The sequence below is a fragment of the Motacilla alba genome, chromosome 5 (assembly GCF_015832195.1).
Source record: "Motacilla alba alba isolate MOTALB_02 chromosome 5, Motacilla_alba_V1.0_pri, whole genome shotgun sequence".
Taxonomy (NCBI): Eukaryota; Metazoa; Chordata; class Aves; order Passeriformes; family Motacillidae; genus Motacilla; species Motacilla alba.
In genome coordinates this window covers 51523878-51546261 of record NC_052020.1, presented here as the reverse complement: position 1 = coordinate 51546261, position 22384 = coordinate 51523878, and the positions used below count along the sequence as shown (strand labels likewise).

Genomic DNA, 22384 nt, shown 5'->3' with positions numbered 1-22384 from the left:
TTGGGATTCCCAATCCAAACCTTCCAGCTTCTAAGTGCCCTCTATATCCAGCATGAGTAGCTAACAGCAACCATCTGAAGACCAACCCTTAGGAGCTGTAGGTTGTTGAGGCTTTTTAATGTCTAAATGAAAGCTTTAACCACCCACCTGGTGAGGAGTTCATCAGCCAAGGGGGTTTTTGAAGGTATTTGGGCAGCCATGGTGAACAAGGGGTCAGGGGTAAGTGAGCTGCTCTGGGCCTGAGTCTCTCCACCCAGCATCATGTGGAACCAGGCAGAAACCATGCTGGGGTTGCATTCACACCATCTACTTTTCTTTGTGTCACAGGGGTTTTTTTCAAGAAGTTTTAATATTGGTCAGCTCCTTACATACTATTTGTTTAAAAGGGACATTATCTTAAATATCCTTTTTTGACATTATCAGCTGCGATTCCAGAAATTAGAGAGGCTCAAATTATCTAATGTAAAAATCACCAATGATCTCAAAAAATATGTATTTGAGAGTGTCTTTCAATTTGTTAATTTTCCTCAGCCTTTCTAAGGCAAAATTATAACCTTGAAGTTGAGAGATGGAATAGAATTTAAGATAAAAAGAGTCAAACATTAGCTTTCAAATACCAGGAATGAGGACCCAGGGCTCTAAAAGGGTCCTTGAATATTTGGAATCAGAACAGCATATACAAGAGCCATCTGTGCTAAAATTATTCATCTCATTGTTTTTACACATGAGGTGGAAATCTATATTTGCAAAGTATTGCATGTGATTTAAGCACCCAAGAGAAACTGAAAGAGAAAAATTCAGCCCTGAAGATTTGGTCTGTCAAAAGTAAACAACTGAAAACTGGGTGTTTGCTGATTCATTCATTTTGTGACCAACTCCGTCATTGTCATTTACTTGATTTCCTTCTCTGTCGTACCTGTCCTTCTCTGTCCCTCTGTCCTTCTCTGTCGTACCGTCTTCTCTGTTTCACAATGGACAGAGAAGACTGCATGGAAGAGTCCTTGGAAGCTGTAATCAGTTATCAGCACACTCAGATCTCTGACTGAAGGTTGTGGAAAATTCAAAGACTTTAAGCAAGAGCTCAGTGTAAGACACAGCTGGCTGGAGCTGCTGATAGGCAGGAGAAGAGCAGGTAAAGTGAGATCTATGTCACAGGGAAAAAAAAACCAGATTGGATTTCACAACACTGCCCACAAGATGCCTCTGTCAGACCAGTCCTAAGGAACACGCTGGGAAGTCCTCATTGTTACCAAGCCTGTGCCAAACCCTGCTGGTGGAAACCAGGGGCAAGGAATGGCAAACCCCATAGAAAATGATTCCCAAAAAGTCCTCCCAATGCTCTCATGCCTTTCTCCCACCACGGAAAGAAGGTGCTCCTGGACTGAGGCAGGCAAGGGAGGTTGTGGCCCCTGAGCCTGCTGCCCTCCCCCAGGAACTCCCTCCAGCCCCTCTGCAGCGGCAGAGGAGGCTGTGCATGGACTGCCTGCCATGGGAGCTCTCCTGGCCAGCCTTTCCCAGGCCATCTGGGTCAGCAACATCAACAAAAGCAGTTTAAGGCCATGAAGTATGAGTCATGCATCCTGTGACAGCCTTTGCACACAGGGACTAACACTAGGGTACACCATCTCCCAGTGTTTCCGTGTACCAGTAGCCTCCAAACCAGTGCCGCTCAGTTCAGCACAGTGCACACTGTGCCCTTCAGCTTGCACTGGCTCTTTAATGGTGGTTCCTGACCCTTAGAAGCAGAGCCCGGCCATGCAGTAATCTCACTGATAGTTTGTTTCCTACAGCCCGGGTCGTGCTGGGGAAAACCGGTGCTGGAACGGGAAGCCTGATGTTGGATAGCCCAGGGGCTTGCAGCATGGGTTTGAGGCACAGGCTCTGGTTTCTGAGATGCTCTCTGAAACATTATCCACAACTCATTAAAATGACCTGCTCTGAGCAGCCTGCAGAGCACAAAGATTTTCTATTGGAAAGTCCTTGGCTACTCAAAACAAACAAGGAAATAAAATGGGATGAAATATAACAGCTCCAATAAAGGCAGCATTCTGCTGTATTATCCCATTTGGAAAGGCTAAACAAAATCCAGTAGTGAGAAAAATCTTGATTTCACTCCTGATTTAGCATTTTCAAGGCTAACAAGGGATTACACTACACAAACAGGCTGCTACCAAATTAGTTGACTTCAGGCCCTTCCCAGCTCAATAAGCAGTTGGATCACTATGGCCACATTTTGCTCTGCACTGCAGTAGATTTTTGAATGACTCCCTGTGAGCAGCAAGAAAGCAAAATATCACCCTCCTATTTCTGCATTTTTAGGGCCAAAATTGCTGTTCTTTCCCCTTCTGTGCCCAGGCATGGAGATCTGGACAAGAACAGTTCACCACCATTGGTAAAGACCATCTCCAGACGGGGAAGACATGACCTTCACTTTCCAGTTTCCTTCTTTGCTTTCTTTTTTTTCTTTTTTTTCTCCTCCATTCCTTTCTCCAGAAAGTCCCCCCAGCAACAAGACCAAATTAATACTTGTGAGGAATGTCTCACCAGACTGCAAATGCCTCTGCTCTTTATCCTAAAATAATTCTCATGTGAGTGACTAGAATTGCAAATTGTTTTACCTTAGCCAAATGTGGGACTTTAAATTATTAGGACTTTTAAAAGAGGCCAGAGGGTGCCCAGAAATGCCATTTCCACCTGGAGTGAAGCATGACCTCTGCAGGGCATAGCTGTGTCCTCTGTCACTCCTGAGGATGGCTGTCCTGCCTGGAGCAGGGGGCACAGAGTCAAAGCTCTGGATGAGTCCTTTTCAACGCAGGTGGCTTTCTTTGATCCCAGGAAGAGCTGCATTTGTATCAGATAATGGCTCAGGGTGATATTTGAAGCTGGCAGGTCCGTGAGGCAGCAGCTCACCCTGGGTGATTTTCATGTTGCCAGAGGATGGAGAGGCAGTGCTGGGCACAGGGACATTGTCCCACCAGCTGTGGATGGTTCAGGGTGGCTCTTGTCTAGCAGAATGAATTTGTCATCACCTGGAAATATCTTCTTGATAGACATTTCACCGTACTTGGTCTTAAACACACCTGTGCACACGTGTTCCCATCAGTGGGGTCACTGATGTCCCTCCTGTGCTGCCACTCGGTTGAACACTTTAAAATAGTCACTCAACAGCAAAAAGATGCTACAAAGTGACTTTTTGGGAAGGTGGAAATGCTGATCTCCGATCTGGGGGGAGCTCTGCCAACATACCCATGCATCCCAAAACCAGCAGCTCAGCTAGTCCAGAGCCCAGAGAGACTTTGGGTTCAGAGAGGGAACCGTGTGACAAAGCCCAGAACACAAATCACCCAAGAAACTGTCAGCAGTCAGATCTAACCCAACATTTGCATTGAGCATCTCGGCAGTACAGTGTGACAAAATCTCCACTCCAAAATTACTGAATCTGGAGGAAGTTTAAATCCAGAAACAAAACACTTATACATGAATCAGCCAGTATTTAGAGTGTGTGTTCATGGGTGGGAGTTTATGTGTTTGCATCCCATGCACACACATTTGTATGCACTCATTAACTACTGCAATTTCTAAAAAAAGTTAAAACTAAGATCACAAGAAGTAAGGATCGCTCGTATTAGTTTCATTTTTCATGGGCAAAGTCGTAGCTGAGGCTGGCACCACGATTTGCTTTTGCTCAGCTCTTTTCCCACGGGCAGAATTTGGGTCAAAAACAACTGGTTTAGTGAAGCTGCAGAGAGCCAGCCCATGCCAGGGGCAAATTCCAGGCCTGGCCTGAACGAGTGTAATTCACATTCAAATCAGCTGAAGTTATGCTAGCCTGCTGCAGGACTGGCCCAGCTCCTGCAGCTTTCCTCCTCAGATTGTTCCCAGCCTGTCACTGTGATGAGCACAGGCTGCCAGGATTTTGGAGTGAGGCGAGGACGGCTCAGGACATGCTGATCAATCACAGAGCCTTACACTGGACAGATCTGAAATCAGTCACCAGTTTACCAACTTCCAGGCATGTGACAATCAGGAGCATTTGGGGATACATATTTATGTTTCCAGAAGTGAAAACACAGGGAGCTATTAATAGATGAATCTAAAAGCATCCCCGGGACCGTGTGAGGTGTCATCATCTGGCAGCACTTCACTGTACCCACTGCTGGGAATGTTGTCATGTGGGTTGTCATCGTGCACCCACCCGTGGCAGCAGCACGGGCTCAACTCCACTCTGGGGCCAGCTCAGTCTCCACCAAAGGGGCAGGAATGTTTTAACTCCCCTCCAAAGCATTTACAGAGGGAGTCACTGCTGGAGCCCAGGCACAGATAGGACAGGGATATATTTTCTTCTTACCAACTCAGCTGTTTCCACCTTCCCTTAGGAGACAGGATTCCACTTCCTCTCTCCCCAGGCAGATTGAGGAAAGCCTGGAGTCATTCTCTGGTTTCATGTCAAAGGTACACTTGGGAGCAGGAGGGCACCTGTGAAGGATGCTCCTCAGCTGGGGGCAATGCTGAAAGGAGGATGCAGAACTTAACCTTGCTCTTATTTTCTTGGAATAGGACCTGGCTAGGGTTGGGAAATGGCTAGGCAAGCCTCAACTTGATGCCCAGACCTTGTCAGCATGTGACTCAGCAGACTGGGAAGCACTTCTCATGCCCTGCATCTAGGGCCAGGGGATCAGGTAGGATTTGGCTGCACAGGCCAGGTGTTCAATGCACTGTGCATCAATATCCAGCATGAAGAACAGAAACACAATGTGTGTGTCCATTTGTTTTCATGTCTACTCCTCTGTTTCTCCTGCCATGTGCTCCCCATGGAACTGCAGGCACATTAGACTGTTTTCCAGCTCTGAGGTAGCTCTTATAAAAATAGGCAGGGCAGTACTAGGAGATATTGTCCTTTCCCAATAACCTCTCTCACATCTGTGCTGTTGCCCTGTAGAGGTGCAGGTGATGGCAGAAAGCAGGCTGAGTACCCACTGCTAAAAAGTGACAGCAGGAGAGGAAGGTGGCCTGACCAGCTGATTCCTGGTTAAGTCCTCAGTTCCTGGGTATGGCAGGGTGCTGAACTCCTAGGGGGAAAATATTCTTATTACTTAAAGCCAAAAACATGAAATAAATGAGGAATTTTACCTCTTTTTTTTAACCTGTAATTTTTCTGGGAAAAAGAAAATTCAAATATATTAAAACAGAGGTATTTCACATCTAATCTGTTCTTGTCCTTTAGTGCAGTCATCTGGCACCCCCTTCAATTTCTAGAAGGTCATTCTACAATAAGGCTGTTTCAAATAGCTTAAAATTAGTTACAGATTTATAAACAATTACATATTTAGGTAAGATGAGGGATTTTCCTTAATACACATTTAATGATACACTCAGAATATGAACTAGCTATGGTTTTGGGATTTTATTCATTTTTATGGTGTTTCTACCCATTTATTTTATGGGCTCTGGGGAGTGGAGGGTAAAATTGAGAACTTGTAAGAGGTTATAAGAGAAAAGAACTACCATATTTTTCATGGCAGTTTGAATAGCCAGGTTGAAGAAAAGAAAAAAAAAAAAAAAAAAAAGAAACAGCAATGCCTTTTATTCACATCTTAGGCAATTACTTTTTCCCAGTGCTGGACCCAGATGTGGGATCTGTATTTTTTTCTCATGGGCTTTTTTCCACCACACCTCTCCAATGCAGCCCAGTGCTCACCAAGGTGAGAGCATCTCCTCTATCTGCAGCCCAAGGAGGGAGGGGCTATGGTTGTCCCCTCCTTAGGGACTGGGCCAGGCAAAGGAGAGGCTGCAAACAGCCAGGGCCCCCAGCAGAAAGCCCCAAGAGCTCAGTCATGGGGGTGCATGGCATTGTGCCTCTCTCTGTGTGTTTAAAGCATCACTCCTACCAACATCTGTCAAAGCTGCAGGCACCTGGCACTTCTGTAAATCAGATTTTCAGGTCTTCAGCAGGCATTCAGAGAAAAAGAAAACACATTTATGGGCCACCTGCAGTCAAACATCATGGAGGTCCAGACACAGATTTGCACAAACCAGTTCCTTGTGATGGATGGTCTGAGTACCCAGCAAGCCAAAAGCTCAAACTCCTTCTGTGTTGTTGATTGCATAACTCACATGCACCACTTCCAGCCCCTGTTTTTACAGAAAATTTCTTGAAAGGAGAGGAAACAGCTGGTGAATAATTCATTGTGTACCCTCCCAGTTGTATTGCAGCCTCCCCTCAACAGGCAGGGTTATCTGTACCACCACGAGCCATTCCCCAAATGCTTCTGGAAACAAAGGCTCCCTTTCTGCAGCTGTTTATCCAAAGGACATGGAGAGAACTGCAGGAGGAGTTGGGGAAACAGCAGGAGTATGAGATCCTCCCCAGTGCAATCCTTTCTCAGGGAGCAGAGGTATCTCTGGACAAGGAGGGCTTGGGACTCACAGTCACATTCCAGGTTTATCTGCCAGCTCTGTTCCCCTCACCATTAAGTCTTTTCCCAACTTATAATGGACCCATCCTCCCACATCAGAGACTGCTTCTGGACTTGTAACAAACCAGAAGTTGTGAAGATTGAAGAATTATGAAAATTAAAGAAACAAACAATCGGACAAGGAAAACAGCTTCAGGTTGTGCCAGGAGGTTTTCATTGGATATGAGGGAAAATTTCTTCACTGAAATGGTGATCAAGCTGGCCAGGGAAGATAGTGCACAGCACAGGCTGCCCAGGGAAGTGGTGGAGTCACTGTCCCTGGAGGTATTTAAAAGATATGCAGATGTGGCACTTGGGATGTGGTTTAGTGCTGGCTTAACAGACTCTGGAACTGGGTGGCACAGAGAAGCCCTGGGGAATGTGGCAAAAAGTGCACTGGCTCCAGGGAATGCTTTTTGGGGAAAGTGGCTGTTCCCTAGGACAGGGCTGCCAATCAGGATAACCACACTGCTCATCTTGTGCTGAGGACCCCAGTCATCATCTCACTTCCAGCTTATCCTGAACTGCTGGAAAGTTGCTATTTCACCTCCCAGCCCATAACTCACACATCTATTAGTCACTGACAACAGATAATATTTTTTGCCATCACATGCAGTGCTGTAGATGTTGCCAGAGTCCAGCTTGGGGAATATGCCTCCAAAATGTCTTTAGATGTAATTTTTAAAAAAGACTTAAGCTGCCTCAATTGGCCTGCAGCATGGAGGGAGACCAGGGAGAGGTTTGCAAGTTGTTTTTTCAGAGCTGCAGTAAACCCATCTCCAGGCCCCCGCCACCGGCCAATGCTGCCCTTTGTGAGCTGCACAGATGCAGTGGGAGGGAGAATGTTGGTTGAAATCCTGACAGACTTTATGCTAATTCACCAAAGAGCATTTTAGACCATACACGGACACTTAATCGAGTAGGAAAGACAGCAGCGAACACGACATTTAATTATGGGAAAGAAAAACGAAGTCTTTTACCCTGCATTTGGCATTCTCCCAACACACAGAGTTAATTGTTAGGAGGGTATATTAGAAGGCAATGAAGGAGAAGATTGAAAACCCTGATTATACTGAGGTCCTGAAAATGCTGAATTTATTGAATTTCACATGAGAAAACACAGTCTGTGCTACACTGAGGGCTGTGCCAGCAGCTAGCTAAGAGCTCGGGGGGTCTGTATGTGCATGTAAGAGGGGAACAAAGCACCCCAACTGCTTTATGAGCCTTTGCCAACTGCTGGCCAAGCCCCACTGCATCCCTGAAATGGGGCAGGTCAGTATACACTCATGTGGATGCTCTTGGTGATGCACAGGGCCAGCACGCTTTTCAGGAGTTCAGTTTTCCTTTAGAAAAGGATCTAACCAGGTAAAGCTGGAAAGTGCATTTCATCTGTGTAGTACATTTAGTTGCATTTGCCTAAATTTGGCAAGAGCCTGAAGCAACAGCAAGCCCAAAAGCTTTGGCAAGCACTGGCACAGATTCCCAGAGATAACAAGAGCGGTGGGGCTGGATCATGGGAAGATCCAGCAGTCCCTGATGCACCCAGAAGAGGGGGTGTTACCAGAACAGAGAATCGACCAAAATTCTCCCCCAGAAAACCCCACTGTCTCCAACAGTTTGATTCTTAGCCCTGTCTTTGGGCTGTGGTGTTGCCTCAGTGTCCCTCAGCACATTTCACTACGAATTTTTTCAACTGTCCCTTGAACCACATAAAGTTTTAGCCTATTTTTTCTTCATGCCTCATAATGGGTGAAGAGCAAAATTATGACCCATGCATGTAGTCATTATATCATGACCTGTGGCCCAACATATCTCCCTGGGAAACTCCCCAGATTGGGTGCCACAAAGGAAAGCAGTGCCAATAATTGCCAATTCCGTCATGGCATTAACAATCCCATCTGCTTTTGCTGAAGTCAGTGGAATTTTTCTCAGGATTTTAGCAGCAGAAGATGCTTAACCCCCCCACCCCTTTTTTTTTTTTTTTTAAACAGGAAAAGTCCTCGTGGATAAATGAGCTGCAGCCGATGGGGCACCTGCAGTAGCTGTCGCTGTGCTGCAGGGGGGAACCTTTGGCTGCTGATGCACTCGCGGCTGCCGCAAGTTGGAGCAGGCAGCGCCACTCAACTTTGCCCGAAATGCCCGTAAGGAAGAGCCCTGGTGATTCGTACCGTGGTCCCGATTTTCTTACAGCTTCTGGGTTGTTTTGGGGTTTTTTTCCTAGCTTTAAACAGTTTAGGAAAAAGAGTCCTAAAAATTAAAATAATTTGTAAAAAGACAGAAAGAACCTGACATTTGGGGTAAGATAGCCAAAATTATTCTTAAAGATCACATGGGTTTTGTGCCTGACCAATGCCACTGGAAATACCCAAATGGAAAACTTGAATCTGCCTCACGGACACAGAGTCAGGCTGTAACTGCAGAGGGGGAATTCCAGCAAAAAATATAAAATTCTGGCTCTTAATGAAGTGCGGCAAACCAGAGGAAACCCCGAAGGCTTATGTACCAGAGGCACACCCCTGTCACGGCAGCCAGGTGTGCGCCCAGGCCGGGGAGCGCTCGGCACTCACTGGGCTCCCAGTTCAATCCCGGCAGCTCCGGCGGGAGGTGAGCTCAGGCTTGAGCCAGCCCCGGGCTGCTGCTCTGAGTGGCCCTGGGTGGCCACACGTCCCTCAGGGCCAGCCTGGGGACACACACAGCTCCCGGCTGTGAGGAGCTGAGGCGGGACAGAGCATCGATTTGTTGATGGAGATCTCAGGGGAAACTGCTGAGCCGAGAAAAACAAATTGACAGCAGCTCCATCCTCAGCAGCCAAACGCACTTCGGTTTGGTGTAGATTTATCAGGTGCCTGACCGAGCTTGTGCTGAGCTTGAGCACAAGCCAGCCGTGTTTAGCAGGCTGGTGGCAGGCAGGAGGGAGCACTGTGCCCGTGCCAGCCCAAAGCCTGTAGACAGAGCAGGAACAGTGGGATCCGGAGCTCTGGCTCAGCCCTGCAGGCTGGCAGCATCCACCCCTCGTGATTCAGCTTTTAGGTAAATAATTACGTTTGGATTTTTCTTCTTGTTGTTGTTTTTGGTTTGGTTTTTTTTTTGTTGTTGTTTTAATGAGACAAGAATAAGTCTCTCAACTAAAATGTCCACCATGCTGTTTAAAAATTGATTTAAACACTTCCCACTGTTTTTTTTTTTGCTTATTTATCCCTCTCGCTGAGATTTTTTGAAAAGCAGTTTTCCACTTTAGACAAACATTTTCCTATAAGGACCTCTGTTAGGAAGGGGCTGGCTGATCATTTGCAAGAGTGTTGATCCCTGGGGCCGCTTCCAGCACTGCTGGGTAATGCTCCAGGAGACCTGGCAATAATTCACCTCCAAGCTGTGCATGCCCTCAGTCACTTCGGATTTTCAAAAACCACGTTAGTGTGGAACTGCACGGCAGGAACACGATGCCCTGCCTGGGTCAGCAGGAGGAAAGTGTGAGCACACACTTATGGGCAGGTCAGAAGTGGAAATGAAGGTTAGAAAAGTGCAGAATCCAGGTGAGCAGATTCCTCTTTTTTTCAAGGATTGAGGGGGATTGTTTGATTTTAGTTTGCAGCAACAACCATGCCTCAGATCTCCATTGCACTGCCAATGCAAGCATCCTCAGAGGAACCCAGGAAGACCTCTGCATATAAGGAAGAAGGAGATGTCTCAAAACAGATTAAAACAAATCTCAGAACAAAGCCACCTCAACTACAACACTTTAAATGGAAGTCAACTTAACGATTGAAATATTGGCCTGCTCCAGAAGCACATTTTCCTGTTCCCTGTATGTTTCAGTTCAGCGGTGGCTGAGCTGCTGTGCAGTAAAACTCACTGGTGAATGAGCTACTTTGAAAGCAAGAGAACTTTATCCTCTCGGTGGCTCAGTTTCTCTGGTGTCTCCAAAATGTTTGTTTATAAGTGGGAAATGACTAACTGGCCTGTGCAGAAACGAAGGCAGTTGAGGTTCCAGCTTTGGGAAGCTGCCCATGGTGTTAGGCAGATGGAGCTGGGGAATGAGAGCAGGGGGCTGAAGGCAGCAGAGGGAATGCAGCTCCATCCTCACCACTGCAGGTGACTCAAGGAGTTCAGCTTCTGACATCTGCTTCAGCCCCCTGGGGCCCTGAGAGAAAACCTGAATGTTACATCCTACTGCTCTGACCTCGCCTCTCCTCTCCCTCCACGACCATCCTCACACTTCTGCTAAAAAAATCCTGCCTCAAACACACTTAAGTCCTGCCCTCAGACTCACTTAAGTCTCTCAGAGCACAAATCAAGCATCAGAGAACCAGTCCCTTCTTCCCCAGACAGCAAAACACTGGAAGTGGCAGCGCCAAGGAGGCTCCCCTTGCCTTTACATCTCCACGTGCTGTCAACTCTGAAACCTAATGATTGTGCTAACACAGCAGCTGCCTTTGGCTTGCTTCCAGGACCATTGCAGCAGGCTGCCAACTGCAGTGGGCTTGTGCCACCATCCCATACTCCTTCCACAAAGCCCCAACCCCTCAGAGGGAGAATCCAGCTTATTGCAAATGTTTGCCACGACACAACCACTGTCGCATGCCACAGACTGAAAGGTCACCTCTGACACAGGACAAACTACAACCCACATGACACAACATTGTCTCACTCCCCAAGAACAGCCCAGACACTGGGAACAACAGATCAGCACCCTCGGGAAGACCATGGATGCCAGCAGTAACTTAAGCAAAGCTGCTTTTATTCTATACAAGCAAGCAAAGACCTTGAACTTTTATCAGGCACTTATCACCAAGACAACCAAGAAAGGTGCTTGAACCCTGGCCAATATGCTTTTCTTTCTGCTTCACAGAATACACGAATTGCAAGATCAGGCTGTCTCCTGGAGCATTTGTGCCTCAGAGACAGCAGCCAGGTTTCCAGGGTAAACTCAAATGAACTCTTATTTTCTTGTGGGCTTAACCAAAACACAAGTCTAAGGGATCTCAAATGCTGACATCATTTAAAAAAATCCAACCCCACAATATTAGCTCTTCCAAGCACAGACCTTACTCCAAGGCTTACCTCCCTTTATCACACTGGTATATTATCCCAGACCCACTTTCTTCAGTGGTTTGAGCTGAAACACCTGGCTGTAAACCAGGACACAGGCACTTCCTATTCTGCCATCTCCAGTTTGGAGGCAGGAGAGCGGGGCTAGAGGCTGACAGCAACAAAGCAGAGGTGTGAAGAGGTGAACCTGAGTGATTTTGTCTGTCTCCTACAAAGTTTCTTAGCATGACTGAAATTCCCACTGGCACTGTTGGGTGCTTCAGCAGGTGATGCTGCACCCAGCAGTGAGTGAGCTGCTGAACAGCAGCACTCCCAGAGCCACAGAACAGCCCCCACGGGTGACAGACTGTGTTGGCAAGCATGGGTTACACAGATGGGATGGGTGGCCAGGATGGGCTCTGTCCACAGCACTGCAAAAAAGTCTGAGGGAGCCCAAGACCTTTGTCCAAGTGTGCTTCACACCTTTCTGCAGTAAAAAACCCTGTATGTGCTCCAGACACTCTATTCACCTCAACAGTGGCTGCTCCACTGTGGGCAGCCCTGCAATGGTGAGTCCAGTCGGCCTGGCCCGGTCCCAGTATCCAAGCAAGGCTAAAGGAGAGATCCAGGGAGCAGAGCCAAAGGGGAGGAGACCACCGGGGCCCCTGCAGGTGGTGGCAGGGAGCAAGCTGACCTTTGTGTAGTGCTTAGCAGCTGAGTTCAGTTGTTTCTCAGCTTCCCTATTTACATGTTTTTGTCATGTATCTCATCATTTATATCATCTTTTTAGACCTTTTTTATTTCTGTTTTCTGCAGTGGAGGCATCATAAAATTCTTGCAACATTTTGGAAACATCAGTCCTCCCATTTCCCTAAACTGCATGTGGAGGAGTAGAGGAAAATCCTGGCAAAGGAAGCTTGGACCCTAATGCCCCAGCCACTTAATAAGCCATGAGCAGACATACTAATGGACAAATCTGAAATCTGATCAGGCAGTTACAACAATTTCTATGCAAAAGCAGTGCTTCCAAATGAAGAGTGCATGAAATTATGCTAGTGTGGAATCCATCAGGTAAAAGGCATTGCTACACTGATTTTAAGCGCATTTATATTCACAAAATTATCTACCACCTCTACATAGGGGATAGCTACTGACTTAGAACAAGCAAATGGAAAGACCCTACTATGAAGTCGCTATGGTTTAACCTCCTGATTGTACTTGGACTTGAAAATTTAATTAGAAAGTAATTACAGAGAAACCGGAAATATTGCAGAGGCCTCATCCAGGCCCGGGAGGTTTTCTTGGCAGCAGAGCAGCTGCATGCAGCACTAGAAGATTTCTGACCACTTTTTTACAAAGCAAAAGACAGACTCTTTCTAAACACCACTCTGCAGCAGAAAGGCTTTTGACTGATAATCCAATCTTTTTTCAGAAAAGCAGGACGGGTTTCCCATTGGGTTGCTGGCGGCAGAGCTGCGGGGGCTGCAGTCGCTGGTGGAGTTAACTGCTGCACCGCAGCCGCTTCCCACTGAAGGAAGCTCACGACAGAGCTGCCCTCTTTCTTCATCCCTGTTTGTTATTTCAGACCAGACCCAGCAGCAGCCAAGAGCATAGAGAATGAACAAATGGGAATAAAAATAAGTCCTCTAAGACACGCAAAGCATTAGCCAGTTCTTTTTTTAATCTTTCTGCTTGGCCATAGATCTATTGTGTTTTAGAGCTGAAATAGCAGAGGGGTTTCTTACAGCAAAGCCAGATCAAATGCAACTTTTGGGTAAGCATTATACTGTATGTACCAACCTCTAAACAAAAGTGAGGGGGCTGCTTTGCTTTATCTTAGACAGGAGTTTGTCCTGTAATAAGCTACAAGGTCAGAACAGTTCCATGCTGAACAGCAGGGTCTGAACAGCCACACATGCCACCAAAATTAAATACACACTAATCAGAGGTGAACTCAAACCAGTTAGGCCCAATGGTTGGATAGGTAATTTCTGAGTCACGGAGCCCTACTCACATGCCAGCTACAAATGCCTTGGGGAAAAAAAAAAGGATGGTTAGGGTAATGCTCCCCATGGCAACCCAAGCATCTACACAGTGAAGCTGCTGCAAAAAGAGGAGATCTCTGCTTTGCTCCAAGCAGGCTTCATCCCCCCAAACCTCATCAGAGAAGGGGATCTACACAGCCCTGACAAGTACAGCCTGCTCCAGAAACAGGAGCTTGTGAACATACCGCTAACACTATGTACCTACACATCCCTCAGCTTTATGCAAAGCCATTTTGGCATTCCCAGCAGCATTGCTTGGAATTAGGGTGCTGCTGCATCAGCAGTCCTGGGCCCTACAGCCTGAACCACAGGTTTCATTCAGGCCAATTATAGCACATTATAAACAGAGGATCCTGCTTGTTTTGGAAGCGGCACATAGCAAGCAAGAAGTTCTGCTTCCACAAATAGCCTGGGAGCTGGTGAGGACAGGCTCACATCCACCAGCCTGAAAAGTGCTGGGGTTAAAATGACACCAACAGAGAACACGGCGGTGTCCCCAGCCTGGCCAGAAACTGGAATGAATAAGGCTGAATACCGATCCCCTATGGGGCCAGGCTCTGCTTCAGCAAAACTTTTATCCTACTTATCTACAGAAAAACCGAGCTTTCATCCTGAACTTTCCTTGAATGTTTTAAGTAGCAAAATTTAATAATCATAGGTATACTTTTACAGACAAACAGATGATTTTGTAAGGGTTTTAAGGCATGTTCATGATATACAATACAAAAGGCAGGCAATTCATTGGTTCTTAGGAAACCAGGGCAACAAATTCACATTGAATTCAATCAGGCATCTGCTCAGAGCAATTCCCACTGGGGAAGCCATCCTATCCTCTAATTATAAAACACTGCATCATTTTTCTAACTTTTGAATATTATTGATTTTTTTTTAGGTGGGGAGAGAAATGCCAAGTGTGATGTCAGCAGGCAGCAGTACCTGGCACAATTGCTCTTTCCCAAAGCAGAGCACTGAATGCCAACTGAAGCATGGCTGGATATTGCACAATGAGAGACAAGCTATGCAGTGCATATTTGGGGCAATGGACACAAGGGTATGACCCCTTGTGCCCTTGGGGGTTGCTCTGCCAAGGCCAGGTTGCTATATCATTATGATAAGGGTAATCCTGTTAGGCAAACACATCAAACAAACAGTCACTCCTGATTGCAGACCTTGTCTAGGCAGATCTAAGCCTGGGTTAAAAATGTGCTGAGTGTGCAATTCTCTGTCACAGTACACCAGGGGCTGAGAGAGGAATACATGGGGGCTTCTGTGCCTCAGGACCCCATGCAGGCACTCTCTGAGGCTCAGGCTAATTCCTGGAAGTATCTAAAAATTGCAACAGGATAAGTTCCCTCTCTTTCCCCTTCACTTCTTGTGTAGAAGAGGACAGATGACTCTTATGTCAGCCTGTTTTGCTTCTATATTTATGTCCTGCCTCAGGCTCACAATGTTCAGCTCAGATGCAATCCAGTCTGGTCATATTAATACATCTGGGAAAATATTTTTAACAACCAACATCAAGCTTAAGGCCAAAATCATCCACAGGCACCAGGAGCTCTCTGACCCCTCTTGACCATTTGCTTACGAAACAGAAAGGCTCCCCAGAAGGTGCTCTGTAGACTTTTTAGGGCCAAGCAAGCTTTTCAGTTTTCCTCTGTAATATGCTGGATGAAATTTAATCTCTGCTGTAGCTCTGGAAATTTCCCTACATTTCCAAAAGGGTGAATGTGGCTCTTTTAATACAGGTGCCAAAATCAAGGCTTCATGAGACGTGGGCTGTGAACCCAGCCAAGGTGAAGAGGACACTGATGACAGCCTGTGAGCATCCCTGAGGGCCTGCAAAACACCTGCAGCAGAAGGAGCTCATCACCTTGCTACCCACCTCACTCTGCCAGACCACTTTATCAAGGAAATAGAATAAAAAATAAGTTTCAAAGACTTAAAAATTGGATAATTCCACTGGTGGGCAACATGAACAATTCCGTGACATTCAGCCTCTCATCAGCTGGGACTGATGTCTGACAGCAGTCACCCCTAAATACTTCCTACAGTGCCACTGGAGAGATTTCCTTTCCAAAACAAAATGTATTAGAGCTTCACCTGGGCTCTTGTGAATCAAAAATGGGTAAGGTTGGAAGGGACCACTGGAAGTCATCTAGTCCAACCCCCTGCTCAAGCAGAGTTCCTGGGAGCACATTAATCTGGATTGTGTCCAGCAGCTTTTTAATATCTTCAGGAAAGGAGACTCCTCAAGGTTTCTGGGCAACCTACTCCACCAAGGACCATTTCAGATGCCGATTTTTGGAATTTGCTCAGCAACAGCCAAGAATAACAAAAGATTTGCTCGCTTTGTTGTTTCCAAAGCAGATTTTTCTTTCATGCCATGGATCAGGATGGAGCTGACCCTATAACACAGCAGAGAAAGCAGAGCAGCCAAGGTTATGGGTAGCTCTGGCTCAGTGTGAAATGGTGATTCACACAAAGTCAAGCAAGCGGAGACTGACTGTAATACAAATAAAGAGTGAGGAGGAAGAAGATGTGGATGCAAGACAGTGCAATGGTGAGTCATGACAACAGGGCATGGTTCAAGGCCATGACTCCTCTCCTGGACAGGGCAGTGTTGTCTGATGATTCCAGCAAGGGAGTCAGGAGCATTGCCCCTACCCAGATCACTGCTGAATCCCTAATCAGCTGTCTTGTTTATCAAATGAAAATATTTTTGCACTTTCCAGGAAAACTTCTGTATCTTTTCCAAACTGATTTGATATTCTGAAATGAAAGGACAGCCACCTGTGAAAATGCTCCCCTAAAAAAATGGAGGTGGGCAAAGAGACACACAAAAAGAGACACACAAAGAGACACAAAAAGAGACACACAAAAGGCATGTACATGACCCAGGTGTAACAGACCCAGGCGGATGTAGGAGGGAGGTGCTCTCATCTCTGCATCTGATGTGCAACAGCCATCCAAGGTGAACAGCCCTCACCCACCACCATGCTGGAAGATGTGCTCTCCTCCTTATCAGGCAGCCCCAGGCAGCTTCCCCTGCTGCTTCCCATCCCTGGTTCTGCAGGCTGCCAAGGGCCCTGAGATGACAGAAACAAGGACAAGCTCATCAGGGGAACCACCAGCAGCAGCAGAAATGAAACCAAAAGGTTTCTGAGAAAATGTTTGTGTGAGGCTTCCACGAGGTGTCAGCAACCGCTATTATTCATCAGAGCTGAACAGAGTGCCTGGGGCTGCCATCCACCTCCTCACATGGCATGTCCTCACCAAAGGAGAACAAATCCTGTCTAGTGACTGCCAGCAGCTCTGGCGCCGTGTCTCTACACAGGATGACCGGTCTCTGTCCTGTGTCTAACAGGAACTCACCAGCTGCAACAGGATGGTTGAAGCAGCGTTACTGCATCCCCTGTGCAGGTGGGATGCTGGTGGCAGAGAGATTAAGCTGAAGATCAGTGATGTACCTGTGGTGAGAGGTGGACATACAGTGTGTATATTCCAGCCCAGCACCCCTACCACAAAACCCCTGACTCTCCTCATTCCTTACTTCACTCTAAAGATGTGCCATTTTAGCTAAACAGGACATTAGGCATTTCTCTCTGACTTGTTGATGAAGATCCCAGAGGCTAAAAGTGAAGTGGCAGCTGTGCTGCTCCAGCCCACCAGGGATCTGGAGCTGTTGTCCAAACTCTGCTGACCTTTCGTCCTGAGCCTGCCTTTTTCCAGAGGAGACTGCTAAGTGTTCAGAGTTAAACCCATGCATGACTTCTTTGCAAGGACTGGAGTAAACCCTGTATCCTTCAGCTGCATTCAAGAATGAGGGATGTACTCTTTGCCCATCTTCAATCTCATGCTCAAACCCAGCACTAGACTATGTTCAGTGTACTCCCTGATAGTGCCTATTTTTATTTTGCTTTTAATTACACACACAGTCAGGTCCATTATGTCAAAATTATCCTGCCCTCAATTTAATGAAAGCCTTAGGAAGCAAATGACGTCTGCCACAAGAAATGGCAGAGCTTTTCCCTTCGTGTGATTACGTAGTTGGGGTTTCCGTAGTATTAAGAAGGTTTTAGTTGGTCACTGGCTGGAGAAACCAAAGGATCAAGATCCCAGAGGAGGGTGAAGATGAAAATAGCTCTGAGAGGATACGTCACGTTACTTGGATGTGGCTGCACAGATAGAGTAATCTCTGTCATGTGCCAAGGAACCTGTGATAAGCCCTCTCATAGTCAGATCGGTAATAAGATCAGCTACTTAATTCAAAGTGATTAAAACCAGGCTGGACTGCAGACAAACAAATCATGTTCATGGGTCTGTGCAAAAAAATATACATATCAGAAAAGTAAAACTTTTCTGGACTGTCCTGTTACATCAGTACTGCTAAGCACTGCACCCTATAAACAATTTTGGGGCCAAATGTAATCCAGTGCAGACCACAGAGAGGCTGCTTTTCCTACAGGCAGGCTCCCACTTCAAATGTATGTGACAAATACAATTTGCAAAGGGTTACCCACCAGCTGCGAGGCTGAAAGGACTTGGCACGCTCTGGCCTATTTTTAAGCCAGTGCTGGGGCCCAAAGCACACTATGGTTGTAACCATTCCCACCACCTCCACAGGAGAGCTTGGCCTGTGAATAATGGTCCCACTCCTACACCAAAGGCATCAATTTCCTACGAAAAAGCCAGTTTGGCTTTGCAACTGTGCTAATGCCTTGCCTTTGGGCTCTGACACCACTTGGCTTGCCCAGGCGTATGTGCAGGATGAGTAGAAAGAGCTGGGCAACCTGACATCACCACACTGGACATCCAAATCAAGGGCAATGTCCTAGCAACAGCTAGAAAAGGATTTGGGATTCTCATCAGGGCATCCTCCAGAGCAGGAGGCACACAGAGATGTGGTGGGTACCACTGCCATCAGCAGTGGGCAGCAAGGCACGGGCAGACAGAAAGGAAGGGCTGTAGAAGCAGCTATTTTTACACCATTTCCTTCAGTCCTGCACTGTGGTACAGATTATCCCATGGCTGCAGTGATAGGACGTGACTGACGGGTCAGTGCCCTGGTGGTAGCAGGGAGTGGTGAAGCGGCTGCCTTTAATGGGTTTTCACCTGGAATCGGAAACAAGCAGTGAAAGAGGATTTTCTGTGCCGTGGCTGACATCCAAGACGCCAGGAGCCGTGGTGGATCCGCAGGGATCCTCGGATGACGAATTGTGCTGACAAACGCTGGACGTAATTCTCTCCGGCAAAGCCGGCAAAGCAGATCAGTGGATGTTGTCCTTCTTCTATTCTCTTCCCTCAGATGTGATCAGCAAGAGTTTTTAAGTGTGACAGTATCCTGCCCAGCTCCCCCACCTGCCTGCACCCCCTCACACAGATCCCCAGGGTTTGCTGTGAGCATTGCTTGGCAGGGAAGAAGTTACAAAGCAAAGCAAGCACAGTTCAGGCATTGTTTCCCCGGCTGAATGGTGGTTCAGAAGAGGCAAACAAAGGGGATGGCTGTTCCTCGCCAGCTTCTTATTCATCGTGGTCATCAGGACAGTTGGTAGCATGATGTGGTCTCCCTTCCTGCCTCCCCGAGCAGCTTCACAGAGAGGGCTGCAGGGAAGCAGAGCATTTCAGCCCCTGTCTGGTGATCCCCCTCAGTGTGCACAAGGGTCTCCATGCCAGCAGCAAACAGCAGCAGCGGGATAACTCCAAGGACAGAGAAATCAGAGCTGTGGCCTGGGAACCCATCAGCAACTGGCATTGTCCACCTGCAGATGCCAGAGGGTCTGATCTTCCTGATTAGAGGACAGTGGCTGCACGAGGGGAGACACTGGGGCCAAACACACAGAGGAAGAGGGGAATGGTCTCAGGGGGTCAAGGATGGAGCAGATCCCAGTATTTGCTATCAGTAAGGAGGCCTTATCAGAGAGCAGATCCCACCAAAGCCAGCACTTGCTTTCCGAGTGTGTTATTGCACACGTGCATTTTAGGGCCAAGGGACTGCAGGTGCCCAAGGGGCGCCCCTGGTGCAGGGCTGTGGGCAGTGCTGGGCTCACCCCATGCCATGACCATCTCCTCGCTCTTCTGTAGCCTAAACCTAACAGGTGCCTGTCAGAGGGAATGGCTGCAGGCAAATGTCACTCTGGAGACATCTGAGAGGCACAAGTTTAGCAACAAGCACATGTGCACACACGTGCGCTGGCTGAAGGGCAGTGCCAGGCCCCAGCCCGAGCCACACAAGGGGGCCAAGAACTGGCACAGGCCAGGCTGGGCCCTGCCAGGGCGGGCACGGGGGTGTGACACCGCCTGCCCCGGCACACGTGTACCCGGGCACTGCCCGTCTGCAGCCTCCCACGCCCCGGAGGCCGGGAGTCCCACAGCCGCCGGGCACAGGCCCGGTTGTGGCCCAGACACCATGTGCCCTTGACCCATGTGTCCAGGCTCTGGTGTGCCCCAGACCCCCAGATTCAGGATCCCATGCCCCCGGGATTCTGCACCTTCTGCTCTCTGCATCCCTTAGTCCCAGGACACCATGTACCTGGCCTCCGTACCTTTGGGACCGCAGACCCCCGCCCTGCTGGGACCCCACATCCCTGGGACCTCATACCCCCGGGAGCGCCGATCCCTACACCCCCGCGACCCCACACCCCCATACTTCAGGAACCCCCATATCCCTGTGACCTCCTGCTCCTGGAAGCCCCGGTGCCCCCGGCCCCCGCCCCGCGGCATTCCCGCCCCGCCCCCGCGGGACTCCGAGCCCTCAGCCAAGTTTCTTGGAACTTTGCCTCCCGTGACGCACGCGCCGGCGCCGGGCCCCATCCTCCCGGCGCAGCCAATGGGCGGCCGGGGCGCCGGGGCGGCGGCCAATCGGCGGCGGCCGGACAGTTCCCCGGTCCTGACCGACCTTCACCGCCCGGGCGCGGGGGGGCCATAAAAGGGCCCCGCGGCGGCGCGCGGCGCTCCCGCCTCCCGCCCCTCCACTGCGGCGGACACGGCACGGGCGGCACCGCGGGACCGGCGGGGAGGTGAGCGCCGGGGGCGGGGGCAGGGAGACAGGCCGTTCCCGTGTACCGGGCCCCGTTCGCCAGGGATATGGGCGTCCTGGGCACTGCCGGGAGGCCGTTCCCCTGTACCGGGACTCCGTGCACGGGAATGAGAGCGTTCAGTGCACCGCGGGGAGGCCGTTTTCCCGTACAGGGTTCCCGTTTGCCAGGGACATGGGCGTCCTGTCGCTGAGGGGAGGCCGTTTCCGTGTACCGGGGACGCGGGTGTCCCGTGCAGCGGGAGCAGGGACGGACAGAGAGAGGGAGGGAGGGAGGGATGGCGGTCCCGTGCCCCGGGGTGCGGGTGTCTCCTGCGCCGGGGTGTCGCGCCGGCCCGCTGTCCCCCGCGCCGGCGGGGAGGCGGGCGGGCCAACCCGGCGAGCCCCGGAAGCAGCCCGGGCAGCCCCGGCCGCCCGGCACTGACCGCCCGTCCGCTCCCGCAGGTCCGGGCCGATGGTGGGAGGCAGCCCCCGGCGGAGCCCGGCCACACGCCATGCCCTGGAGCGTCCGCTGGGTCGGCGGCTGCGGCGCCCAGTCCCAGAAGCAGTGCAAGAAATCCTCCTTCGCCTTCTACCAGGCGGTGAGGGACCTGCTGCCCGTCTGGTTCCTGGAGGACATGCGGACCATGGAGGTCTTCCACTGGGAGGACGGGGGCAAGGTGAGCGTGTACTCGCCCTCGGAGGCGCTGCTCTACGCGCTGGTGCACGACCACCAGCCCTACGCCCGGCACCTGCTCACTAAGTTCCCGCAGAGCGCCCTGGCCGTGCCCAGCCAAAGCTTCAGCTGCTGCCAGTCCGCCCCGCACCTGGCCATGGCCGTCCGCTACAACCGCGTCCGGGTGCTCTTCCGAATCCTCAAGGCCATCCAGACCTTGCCCCCCGGCGACAGAGCCGCCCACCTGGACCGGCAGGGCTGCAGCCGCGTGGAGGGCGGCAAGACAGCCCTGCACACGGCGTGCGAGCTGGTGCGGCCCGAGTGCCTGCTCCTGCTGCTGGGGCACGGCGCGGCGCCCTGCCTGCGGGACAGCGCCGGGAACACCCCCCTGGACACCCTGCTGCAGCAGATCTGCCACGTGCCGGCAGCTAACATGCGTGCCAAGCTCCTCTGCCTCGACTGCCTCTTCTTCTTCGTGCCTCAGGACCTCAAGTTTGCAATGAAACAGCAACTGTTGGACAACCGGCAGCAGTGGCAGGACCTCCTGGGTGAGAACAGGTTCCGGTGCCTGGTGGGCTTAGCTCCCCCATCGCTGTTTGTCGGAGCCATGCGTGTCTTGATCAGGACCATTTCACCCGAGCACTTCCCAGAGGCTCTGGATAATCTGCCTCTGCCTCATTTTCTAAAGCCTTTGGACTTGAAACTGGAGAGCTAGAGGGGTGGTATGACAGCCTCCTGCTCACCTGACAGAAATAGACTCGTGCTAAAAATGTGTCATTATACAAAGCTGCTAATGCAGTGGCCAAGTATCTGTTTTACTGAGAACAGTATTTTTTAAAAGAATTGTATCCGGCACTTTACAATATATTTTATTTAAAGATCCTTGTGGTGAGGTGAGGGCCATGCTGCATTTTATAAAGATGTTCTATGGCATGTACAAATGAGGGTATGGGGAAGAACATATTTGTAAATACATCCAAATAAACCAGTGGCAGATGTGATCAAAATACAAAACAAGCAACTGAAAACCCTGGAGTGGCATGTGCCTTGGAAAAGGGTGTGCAGGGTGGGGGAGTATCTTTTTGTTAGGATTTCCCTGTTACATAAGCCTCGCTGTCCTGGAACAGGATGACTCCTTTTTTACAGCTCTCCTAATACATCTTGGCAG

The 22384-nt window shown here is 49.4% G+C and overlaps 1 protein-coding gene across 1 annotated transcript; it reads left to right on the top strand.

Annotated features, from left to right (window-relative positions):
* The first annotated feature begins 20388 nt into the window (after positions 1-20388).
* On the top strand, positions 20389-22244 carry ANKRD9 (ankyrin repeat domain 9). The gene is made up of 2 exons (XM_038137199.1): positions 20389-20544; positions 21006-22244. The coding sequence occupies exon 2, from the start codon at positions 21056-21058 to the stop codon at positions 21929-21931; it is 876 nt and encodes a 291-aa protein (XP_037993127.1). The 5' UTR covers positions 20389-20544; positions 21006-21055; the 3' UTR covers positions 21932-22244.
* Positions 22245-22384: the final 140 nt, after the last annotated feature.